General features: G+C 33.4%; 1 protein-coding gene across 6 annotated transcripts in view; it reads right to left on the bottom strand.

Moving 5' to 3' along the window:
- Nucleotides 1-12,662, bottom strand: part of ATP6V1H (ATPase H+ transporting V1 subunit H) — a 116,966-nt gene that overhangs the window by 51,411 nt on the left and 52,893 nt on the right. For all 6 annotated transcript variants that reach the window (XM_039868940.1, XM_039868944.1, XM_039868942.1 and 3 more), the window contains 2 exons: nucleotides 8,339-8,517; nucleotides 5,937-6,062 (listed from right to left, as the gene is read on the bottom strand). In XM_039868940.1, the coding sequence (XP_039724874.1) occupies nucleotides 5,937-6,062; nucleotides 8,339-8,517 (305 nt within the window). The remainder of the gene's footprint in view (nucleotides 1-5,936; nucleotides 6,063-8,338; nucleotides 8,518-12,662) is intronic.

The raw sequence follows: 12,662 nt of genomic DNA, 5'->3' as shown, positions 1-12,662 counted from the left end.
TTACTACAAAGTATAACAGCAGTTAATGTAGTACTGGAGCAAGAACAGACAAATGATGGAACAGAAGAAAGAATTGAGGAAGACATTAGCATAGGAGAGATTCTGGGCAGGGCAATTAGGCAAGGAAAAGAAATAAAAGGCATCTAGTTTGTAAAGTGAGAAGTAAAACTATTTATATTCACAGATGACATGATCTTGTACATAGAAAACGGAAATGAATCCACTAAAAAAAAAAAACTATTAAAACTAACAAAAAGAGTGCAGAAAGACTGCAGAATATAAGAACAATATAACAAGTCAATTGTATCCCTATAAACTTGTCATGATCAAAAATGAGGAAAACAGTTTTATTTACAATAGCATGGAAAAAAAATTTAGAAATAAATTTAGCAAAAAAATGCAAAACAAAGTCTGAAAAACTACAAAGCACTGCTAAAAAAGAAATCAAATATGATATAAATAAGAAAGCATCACATGCATCTGAACACTAAAGATTGTTAAGAAATGGCAATACTCCTTAAATTGATTTACAGCTTCAACACAATCCTTAATAGAATCCCAATCAGCTTCTTTATAGGTTTTAACAAGGTGATTCTAAAATTCATATGAAATGGCAAGGGACCCAGAAGAGTCAAAACCATCTTGAAAAAGAAAAACAGACTTCCAGTTTCCAGTTCAACATGTAAAGAGCTTGCACATCTTCACTATGGTCCTCACAAGAAAAGCTAACAAACTGAAAATCAACACCTCTTCTTTGATCCAAGAGAAAACTGAGGTTCCAGGGAAAACAACTGCCATGTAAGCTAAAGAAATAGGCAAATACAGCACTTACATCTAACTGGGAGGAGAAGCTACTGCTGGATCAATCAACTAGAAGGAACACTTTAAGGGTAATTGACCAATTGCTGAAGATTGAGAAAGGACTAGCTTGAAAGATAAAAACTTATATACACACCCAGCCATGCTGGAGCCTCACTGTGCTCATCCAAATAGAAATAGATAAGTATCTGTTAAAAAATATATATATCCATTAAAGAAATTAAAGCAACAATTAATAACCTTCCAAAACAGAAAGTAATCTCATTAATAATCTCATTAATAAATTCTACCAAACACTTAAGGAAGAAATGATACTAATTCTCTACAACTTTTCCCAGAAAACAGAAGCAGAGGAACACTTCCTAATTCATTCTATGAAACCAGCATTACTGTAATACCAAAATCAAACAAAGACATCACAAGAAAGAAAAATGAGACAATATCACTCACGAATTGCAAAAATCCTCAAGAAAATAGCAGCAAATCAAACCTAACAATGTATAAAAAGAATTACGTACCACGACCAAGTCAAATTTATCCCAGGTACACAAAGCTGGTTCAATATTTGAGAATATATAAATGTAACCCATTGCATCAACAGACCAAGAATAAAAATCACATGACCAGATAAATATATGCAGAAAAATCATTTGACAAAATTCAACACCTATTAATGAACTCTCAGCAAACTAAAAATAGATGGAACTTCAACTTGGTAAGGGAACACTTACAAAAACAAACAAACAAACAAATATATAGCTAACATCAAACTTAGTAATGAGAAACTAGACGCTTTCCTGATAAGATCAGAAACAAGTCAAGGACGTCCGCTCACCACTCCTTCTCAACATATAGTGGAAGTACTAGCTGATGCAATAAGATAAGGAAATAAAAGGCATAAAGATCGGCAAGGAAGAAATAAAACCGTCTTTATTTGCAGATGACATCATAGTCTAAGTAGACAACTCAAAAGACTCTATTTTAAAACTCCTGGAATTAAACAATTATAACAAAGTTGCAGGATACACAGTTAATATATAAAAGTCAAACACTTGCCTATATACCAGCAATGAACAAATAGAATTTGAAATTTAAAACAAAATACCATTTACTTAGCACCCCCCCAAAAATTGAAATACTTAGGTATAAATCTAACAAAATATGTCCAAGATCTATATGAGGAAAACTATAAAACTCTGATGAAAGAAATCAAAGAAGAACTAAATAAATGGAGAGAGATTCCACATTCATTAACAGGAACACTCAATATTGTCACAATTTCAGTTCCTCTCAACTTCATCTATAGATTCAATGCAATCCCAATCAAAATCCCAGCAAGTTATTTCATGGCTATCAACAAGTTGATTCTTTAAATTTTATAAGGAGAAGCAAAAGATACAAAATTGCCAACACAATACTGGAGAAGAACAGTCAGAGGATTGACACTATCCAACTTCAAGACTTACAACTTCAATAAAGCTATAATAATCAACAGAGTATGATATTGGTGAAAGAATAGACAAATTGATCAATTGAACAGAAGAGAAAGCTCAGAAATAGACCAACATAAATATAGTCAACTGATCTTTGACAAAGAAGCAAAAGCTATGCACAATGGAGCAAAAAGATATTTTTTAACAAATGGTGCTAGAACACCTGGATATCCACATGGAAAAAAAAAGTAAATCTAGACACAGATCTTACACCCACCACAAAAAATTAACTCAAAATGAATCACAGACCTAAATGAAAACCATAAAACTATAAAACTTCTAAAAAATAATATAGGAGAAAATCTAGGCAACCTTGGGTATGACAAAGACTTTTTACATACAATGACAAAGTACAATCCATGAAGATAAATTGGATTTCATTAGAATTAAAAACTTCTGCTCTGCGAGACACTATGAAGAAAATGACAAGCCAGAGATGGTAAGAAAATATTTGCAAAGCATGTATCTGATAAAGAACTTCTATCTAAAATACATAAAGCACTCTTAAAATTCAACAATAAATAAAACAAATGACTCAATTTAAAACTAGTTAAAAGACTTGAACAGACATCTCACAAAAAAGATACACAGATGGCAAATAAGCATACAAAAATATGATCAACACCATATATCATTAAAGAATTGTAAATGAAAACAAAAAGACAGTACTGCACACCTATTAAATGGCCAAATTCCGAGCATAAAATATGACCAACACCATATATCATTAAAGAACTGTAAATGAAAACAAAAAGACAGTACTGCACCCCTATTAAATGGCCAAATTCCAAACACTGACGACAGCAAATTGTGGAGAAGATATAGAGCAATAGGCACTCTCATTCATTTCTGGGGGAAATGCAAAACAATAAAGTCACTTTGGAAGACAGTTTGGCAGTTTATTACAAAACTAAACATAGTCTCACCATATAATATAGCAACTGAGCTACCAAAGTATTTACCCAAATGATTTGAAAAACTGTCCATACAAAATCCCACAGACACTTACAGCAACTTTATTTATAACTGCCATATTTTGAAATAACCAAGATAGCCTTCAATGGATAAACAAACTATGGTATAGTCATACAATGGAATATTCAGCAATAAAAAGAAATGAACTATCAAGCCACAAAAATACATGCAGGACCCTCAAATGCATATTGCTAAGGTAAAGAACCCATCCAAAAAGGTTATGTACTGTTTGATTCCAACTATATGACATTCTGAAAAAGGCAAAACTATAGAGAAATTAAAAAGTCAGAGATTGTAAGGGGGTTCAGGAAAGGGAAGAAAGGAAAATGAACAGGTGGAATACAGGGAAATTTTAGGGCAGTGAAAACTATTTTGTATGATACTGTAATAGGGGATATGTAATATTATGCATTTGTCAAAACCCAGAGAATGTGTAACACAGACAGCATGAAACCTAATGTAAACTATGAACTCCAGTTAAAAATAATGTGTAAATAGTGGTTTGTCAATTGTAAGATATGTACCACAGTAGGGCAAGATGTTAAAAATAGGGGAAACCGTGCCTGGTAGAGAAAGAGAGAATATATAAGAAGTCTGTACTTTCTCCTCAATTTTTCTATAAACCTAAAATTATTCTAAAAATTATAGTCTATTAATTTTAAAAGTTAGTGTGTATATAGTAATTCTTGCAGTGTTTATAACAGCAAAATCTGGCAACAATATTAAATATCCATCAATAGGAGACTGATTAAATAAATTAAGATATCCTCAAAAAAAAAAGGAGGAAGTAAGTGGGGGACTCTCATTTCTGGATTTCAAAACACACTATAAAGCAACAATAATCAAGACAGTGTGGTACTCATATTAGGATAATTATATAGCCCAACAGAACAGAATTGAGAGTCCAGAAATAAACTCATGTGTCTATAGTCAACTGATTTTCAATAAGAATTCCAAGACAATTCAATGGGGAAAGAATATTCTTTTCAACAAATGTTACTAGAATAAATGGATAACCAGAGCAAAAGAATGAAATTGGACCCTTACCTCACAAAATAGATCGAAGACCTAAATGTAAGTGCTAAAATTATAAAAATATTATAGAACACATAAGAGTAAATCTTTATAACCTTAGTTTTGGCAATTAATTCTTAGGTATGACACCAAAAGCAAGAGGAATCAAAAGTAAATAAACTGGACTTCATCAAAATTTTTAAATGTCTCCTCTTCAAAGGGCACGATCAAGAAAGTGAGATGATAACAAAAAAAAAAAAGGAGATAACACTTGCTAATCCTTATAACTAATCAGGAGTTTTATCAAAAAAAATTTTATACTTACACACACACACACACACACACACAAACTCTTATGACTAAATAAAAAGACAACCCAATTAAAAAATAAAAGAATCTGAATAGACATTTCTCCAAAGAAGATATAAAATGGCCAATAACCACATAAAAAGATGCCTGACATCATCAGCCATCAAGGAAATACAAATCGAAACCACAATGAGATACCACCTCACACTCACTAAGACTGCTAGAATCAAAAAGTCAGACAACAAGTATTGACAAGGATATGGAGAAATCAGAACCCGTGTATGCTGCTGGAGGGAATATAAAATTGTGCAGTCACTTTGGAAAACAGTCTAGCAGTTCCCCAGATGGTTAAATATAGTTGCCATATGATTCAACAATTCTACTCTTGGGTATCTGCTCAAGAAAGAGAAAAAAATAACAAAGCCACACAAAAACTTGTACACAAATGTTTATTACCAACGTTTTTCATAATAGCCCAATGTCCCTCAACCTTAAGTGGATAAATAAAATGTGATCTATAATGGAATATTGTTCAACCATAAAAAGGAATAAAGTATTAATAAGTGCTATGACATAAATGAACCCTGAACACTTTACAGCAAGTGAAAGAATTCAGTCTCAAAAGAACTAATATTATATGATTCCATTTATGTGAAATTTTCATAAAAGGCAAATCCATAGTGACAGAAAGTAAATTAGTGGTTACTAAGGGCTGGGTGGATGGGTGAAATAGACAGCTGATAAGTAAAGAACACAAGGCTTCCTTTTGGTGCTGTTTCAATTAATCATGTAATGAAAAAAATTAATCTTGACCCCTACTTTATACCTTACCCAAAAACCAATTCCAGATGAAATGGATATCTAAATGTGAGAGGCTAAACAATAAAGCTTCTAGCAAATGATACAGAAATATATCTTTATGACCTTGGGTAGGCAAAACTTCTTGACCATTACACAAAAAAGCACTAGCCATAAAGTAAAAGATTAATAAACTGAGCTACATTAAAAATTAAAGAGTGAAATGACACGTGCCAGAATAGGAAAAAACAGTTGTGATAAATATATATACAAAGAACTCCTATTCAGAACACAAACAGAACTCCTTTAAATTAAAAAATAAATAAATAATATACTTGAAAAGGCACTTCTAGAAAAAAGGTATCTAAATAGCCAATGAGCATATAAAAAGCTATTCAACCACATTAGTGAGCAAGAAAATACAAATTAAAACCACGGAATATCCAAAATTTAAAGAGTGACAAAAACGTGTTTATGAGGATGTGGAAAAACAGGAACTAAGAGTGTAAACCGAAATTTAAAACTTACTTCAGGAGCTCATAATTCTTCTCATTTAACCTCACAGCATTTTCTCTCCAAAATTTCTCAGATTTGTGCACAGGACTCCATTCCAATCTTCCAGATTTAAGTTCAGAACTGTATTCATCAAATGAACTACAAAAATGTTTAAAGAATTCAAAGTTTATAAGAATCTGTGAGATCCTCCAAAATTAATCGAAATAATACATGTTCATTGATGATGACTTTTAACTACAAAGACTGATGACCATCCTTTGTACATTAACACACTATCACTAAACAAAGTTTAAATGGCTTAAATAAGCTTTACAAATCACGTGAAATTTATCCAGGGTAGGAAGGTCAAATTTGAATGCTTGTCATGAGATACTAAAAGGAGCACTTGCTTTCAAAATTCTTACCCGAATATTTACATAAATGTACATCTGTAAAATATCTAGCAAAGTTGCTATCATGCCACTTAAAATACTGTATTTGCCAGACTGCCAGATACATTAATGTAAACTGATATAAAAGTATATTACTTGAATATAAAATAGTATATTCTAATACTATTGCACTATAAATGTCATAAACTAGGAAACTGCATTACAAAAACAAAACACACATATTAGTACAATAATTTACAATGTGACTTCCAAAAGTGAAGAAGGAATTCATTGGTTGAATAATTAACTATAGATTAATTAAAAACAAAAACCTCTGTACACATAACAAACCGCAATGCACTTTAATTCAAAAATCATTTATTATGCATCAAATTACTTAACTACTCAATAATCCAGTGGACGAACACAGTGACAAGACATGCCTGGATTTTCTTCCAAATAAAAACTTTTTTAAAAAGTAGCTATTTAATACCAAATGGTAATTCAGTATAACCAGGATTTACTGGTTAAATTGACCAGTGTCCTGTTGAATAAAGGAGTAATTTACTTTAATGTAAGCCCAGTTATTATAAGAAGTAAACTAGTATTGTTAACATTAATTTCCCAAATCTAAAACAGCAAAAACATTTCTTCCCACTATATCTATCATCCTATTAGTTTTATATGAATAGCAATACAATATTTTCAAATTACCAAATTCAGCATGAAAAATCATAAGTATTAACTATATTAATAATGATGTGGATTAAATAATTTAGAAAGCTAACTATCAGTAGTATTATTTATTTTTAAAAAGGATTTTAAATCATTATTCCAGAGAAACTGAAGAAAAATTTTAAAAAACAAAGAAAATAGAATTTATAAAAACTGCAAGCCTATTGCTAGCCTATTATATTATCATCAACTTATTCATATTTGAAATTATAGAAAGACAAAAAATCATTTACCTCCCTCCACAAAACTCTGTTACAAACCACTGATATAGGTTATATCTCCCATCTCTATAAAAGCTTTTGAATATTAGGATTATAGGTTGCATGGAATTATCTGGTGAATACATTTCTGGAACACATACTATACTGAAGGCATTTTCTGGACACTTGAGACCTCACAGCAATCCTACAAAGTTAGAATTTTTATTGTTAATTTACAAAGAAAAATTGAGACTTTAAAATGTCAGGAATCTTGTTCAAGGTCAAGTCAGTCTGGCTCCCAAACCCAATCCACCTACAGAGAAAGATTTATTTCTAAAGAGTAATTCTCTTTTAAAAATGTGTCAATAGCTAAAAATCAAAGAATACATGAGTGTGGGGAAAGATCATCAAGATATTATTAAACAACAACCAAAAACAAGGTCTAGAACAATATGTAGAACCCCGTGTATGCACACGTGCACAGGCGCACATGCCAAAGGCAGGGGGACTAGGAGGTTTTATGGAGGAACATACAAGAAACCAGGAGGAAGGAGGATGGGACTAGGTGGGGAAGATGCTAGAAGTGGCATGGAGTCCCTTCTGCACTGTGTAAGGGTTTTTGGTTTTTTTTTTCTTTACTGTGTGTATATCATTTGCATAATGTTTAATACAAAAACATAAAGAAAACTACCAGGAACTTCAAAACAGCAGGAAAAAAAATATTCTATACACATATGGGCAAATCTTCTCCACTAATTAACTATTACTGCTTAAAAAGATTCTAAACCAGGAAAGATTCACAAAGGGTTCTGTGGTGGTGCCAACAACCTATGGTAGTATATAGCCAGTCAGATTTTAGCACGGAAGGGTGGGAATCTCCCCAAAAGAGAAGAAATAATACACAATTCTGACTAATTGCTGCCATGGTAATGAGCCAGTTTTTCCATATCCCCCAATATGTAATAGAAGGCATGTTTTAATGAAATCTTTTGAGCTTACAGTTAGTAACAAATTTAGATTTCCCTAAAATACTAGACAAGTCAAACAAAACCCAATATATCCAGCCAATATAAGCCCGATATATATGTGAATAAAAAGAATAACACACCTAAGATCCTGGACACTCTCACCAAGTTTTTCCAAAAGAAATTTTATATCTTCACTGATATCTTCATCATCATACTTCTGCTGTTCCAAGTTCTCCAACTGTTTCAGAACTTTGCACTGAATCATAGCCAGAGCATATTCTTGGCGAGTTTCTCTTTCAGTTGATTTTTCTAAAAAGTTCTGGGTTAGACAAAGACATAATGAGAAACTATAAAAGTTATCTGATGTTCTCAGACCTCTGTACTTCCTTTCATACCCTCTCTCTTTCTATTCTCAAGTAAACTCTCATCTTTAAGTGGATGATTGTATTGCAAATCCTTACTTCTTTCCTAAGCATCTGTGCCATATCAAAAGTGTACTTCTGATTCCTTGCTTACTTACTGGCCTACTAAACATTTTAAATTACTGACCCAGACAAGCCTCAAAAACAGTCGTGATAAATATATATACAAAGAACTCCTATTCAGAACACAAACAGAACTCCTTTAAATTAAAAAATAAATAAATAATATACTCAAAACACTTAACATGTTTACAATGAAATCCTCCATAATCCTTTCTCACAGTCCTGCTCTTAAGCACACCATTCACTAGTCACCTAGAGCACTTAGGATGATACTAAGGTAGACTGTTTCTTCAAGTATTTCTCTAGTTTCCCATCAGTCACCTTTTTCCCCCCTCCAATTAGCCTAAAAGTACACAAAGGACAGCAATAAAATAATGTTTTAAAAGCACCCTTGCTTGAAAAATTATCAGAAAAGTTTTGTGATATTCAAATTCCCTACTTTTCTTCTGTGATTTTTCCATTTTTAATAGTATTTATGAAACCAGCAAAGGAATCTTGGTATTTATAAAGACAAAATGTTCATCGAAAAATGAGTATTTCTGAGCAAGGACCATGTTCAGGCCTAGGGACAAGAACAAGAAAGTTCTCAAGATATCTACCTTCACCAATTTGGTAGAGAAGACCTGTAAAATGAAATCCCCCTCCCTGTCACAAAAAAATATATATATCTTGTAATAACAATTAATTCAAATCAACTGTATCAAAATTTGAAACTTACTTAGTTTTATAAGCAAGTTCTATTCCTAATAATTATGCTAAATAAACACAGAAAGAGATTTAGCTTAGCACATGAAAATTAGTGAGATCAACCCCCACATAAATTCCATAGGCATTTTTCACAGATATAGAAAAAAAAATCCTAAAATTTGTATGGAACCACAAAAGACTCCTAATAACCAAAGCAATCTTGAGAAGGAACAAAGTTGGAGGCATCACACTCTGATTTCAAATTAAACTACAAAGCTACAGTAATCAAACTGTACAGTGATTATATTTAAAAAATTACGTATAGGAAGATGATACAGGCTCTGTTCATCCCTCTGGCGAACAAATCAAAGTTGTGATGAAAACAAGGAGCAGCAACAAGGAAAAATCGCCTGGGATTTAAATGAACAAGTCGTACAACTACGAAAAAATCCAAGAAAGCACCCTGCAATGGCAGAAGGTAAGACGGAGCAAAGACGTGGGGCTACCCAGTCTCAAGCGGCTTAGTGAGATGGAAGCTGTGGCAGCGGCAGACACCTCTTAAAGGGGATGCGTCCACCAGAGGATTTTCACAGTGATGAACCTGCTCGCTCTGAGCACCAGTGCCAATTCAGCTGCACACAGGGGGCACCAGGGACTTACAGGGAGACATTGTCAGAGTGAGGGCTGAAGCGAGATTTGCTTAATACAGAAGTGCCAGCAGTATCCACTGTTCCCTGTTGAGCCTTCCCCATCCTAGTGCACAGACACAGTGCCGCCATAGCAGTGACATCATCGAACTGGATAACAGCAGTCGCTCAGTCCAAAGGATTCCCTGACACTCCGCCTACCCCAACTTGAGGCCCTACTCAAGCCACATCCAGGTGTATCCTCAGTGAGTCAGGTGCTCCTTGCTGAGACTCACACTGGTGGAGGCAGCCAACCTCAGTTTCTGGTGTGGCCTTTTGAGGCAACAGGTGGCCCCGGAGAAGTAGAGGCTTGGGCTAAACTTGGCCTGCAGCTGAACCCCTGTCAGGACTATGCCACTGAACACCTACTTCACAAATCCACACTAATAAAAACAGGAGACTTAGGAGCTTTGCTTAGTACATAGAAACAGACGGAGGAAAGGCAGCCAAAATGGGAAGACAAAGAAGCAGAAACCATATGACAGAACAGAGACCCAGATATAATGGAGTCAAGCAATCTAACAGATGCAGAGTTCAAAGATGTTCAATGACCTTTTGGGAAGTATAGAGAACTCCAACGGAGATAAAAATGGAAATGGAAATTATAAAAGGGAACCAGTCTGAAATGGAGAACACATTATCTGAGATGAGAAGTATATTAAATGGAATAAACAAAGGAATAAACAAAGTGAATAAAGAAGAGGATCAAATGCCCTATCTAGAGGTCAGGAAAGCCAATTATTACATTTAATCAGACTGGCAAGAAAAAAGATGCCAAGACTATAAAAATAATTTAAGATGGAAATGGGACACTATTAAGGCTCCAAATATTCGTCTGATCGGCGTAACTGGAGAAAATCAAGTTGTTGAACAGCTATTTGAAGAAATAATGATGGAAAACTTCCCTAACTTGGTGAAGGAAATAGACATAAAACCCCAGGAAGCTCAGAGAATTCCAAAAATCAGGGATCCAAAGAGGCCCACACCAAGACACATCATAATTAAAATGCCAATGGTTAAATACAAAGAAAGAATATTAAAAGCAGCAAGAGAAAAACAAATAATTACATATAAGGGAAAACCCACAAGACTGGCAGCTGATTTCTCAAAAGAACTATGCAGGACAGAAGGGCTTGACACAAAATATTCGACAGGATGAAGACCCAGGTTATATAACCAATAATAATTTATCCAGCAAAGCTATTATTTAGAGTTGAAGGACAGATAAAGAGCTTCCCAGACAAAAATAAGCTAAAGGAATTTATCATCATTAAGCCAGTAGTACAGGAAATGGAGGGACTTCTTTAAGAAGAAAAAACATGTATCAAAAATAGGAAGAAAGAATGGTAACAACTACATTCCTATCAATAAGTACCTTAAATGGAAAAGAATTAAGTGCTCTAACCAAAAAATAGAGTGGCTGAAAGGATAAGAAAACAAAACCCCTGCATATGAAAAGGAAGGGGATAGAAAAAGATATTGCTTTGATGGAACTAGAAGGTATTTAAGTCAGACAGAGAAAGATAAACACTATATGATTTCATTTATATGGGGAATTGAAGGAATAAAAAGATCAAACTGATCAAAAACACTCAGAAATATAGTGGAAAATTTGGTGATGGACAGAGGGGAGGAGATTTGGGGGGCTGAGAAAATGGGGTGTCAGGCTAAAGAAGTACAAATTAGTAGTTGATGGATGGTCACAGGGATGGGGAACACGGCACAGAGAATGCAATTAGCATTAATACTTTGGCTAGGTGGAGGGTCAGGGGAGAGAGGAAGCAATTGGGGGGATCATTTTACTAACTATATAAATGTCTAACCAATGTACTGTATACTTGAAACTAAAATTTAAAAAATAAAAATAGTAAAAATAATAAAATAAATTAAAAAATTAAAAATTACACACAGACCACTCGAACAGAATAAAGAGCACAGAAAAAAGCCCCCACATATACGGTCAACTAATATTTGAAAAGAGAGCCAAAAATACTCAATTCAGATAAGACAGTCTCTTCAATAAATGGCATTAGGAAAAGTGGATAACCATATGCAGAAAAATGAGATTGGACATCTATTTAAACTAGTTACAGTAATTAACTCAAAATGAATTAAAGACTTAAACATAAGTCCTGAAACTGTTAAACTCCCATGAGAAAAGATAAAGAAATAGCTCTGACATTGATCTCAGCAACAATTTTTTGGATATGACACCAAAAGCACTTGCAACGAAAGCAAAAATCAGCAAGTAGAACTACATCAAACTAATAGAAACTAATAAAACAGAAAAGGAACAATAAACAAAATGAAAAGGCATCCTAAAAAATAGGAGAAAATATCTACAAACAATGTATATGATTAGGAGGTTAATATTCAAAATATATAAAGAAGTCACACAATTCAAGAACGAAAACAAACAATCCAAATTTAAAATGGGCAGAGAATCTCAATAGACATTTTTCCAAAGACATATACATGGCCAACAGGTTCCTAAAAAGGTGCTCAATATCACTAACCATCAGGAAAATGCAAATCAAAATCATAATATCACCTCACACCTGTCATCAAAAAGACAAGAGAAAAGTATTGGCAAGGATATGGTGAAA

This window comes from Pteropus medius, unplaced genomic scaffold (genome assembly GCF_902729225.1).
Source record: "Pteropus medius unplaced genomic scaffold, Ma_sr-lr_union100, whole genome shotgun sequence".
Taxonomy (NCBI): Eukaryota; Metazoa; Chordata; class Mammalia; order Chiroptera; family Pteropodidae; genus Pteropus; species Pteropus medius.
This window is presented reverse-complemented; position numbering and strand designations above follow the sequence as displayed.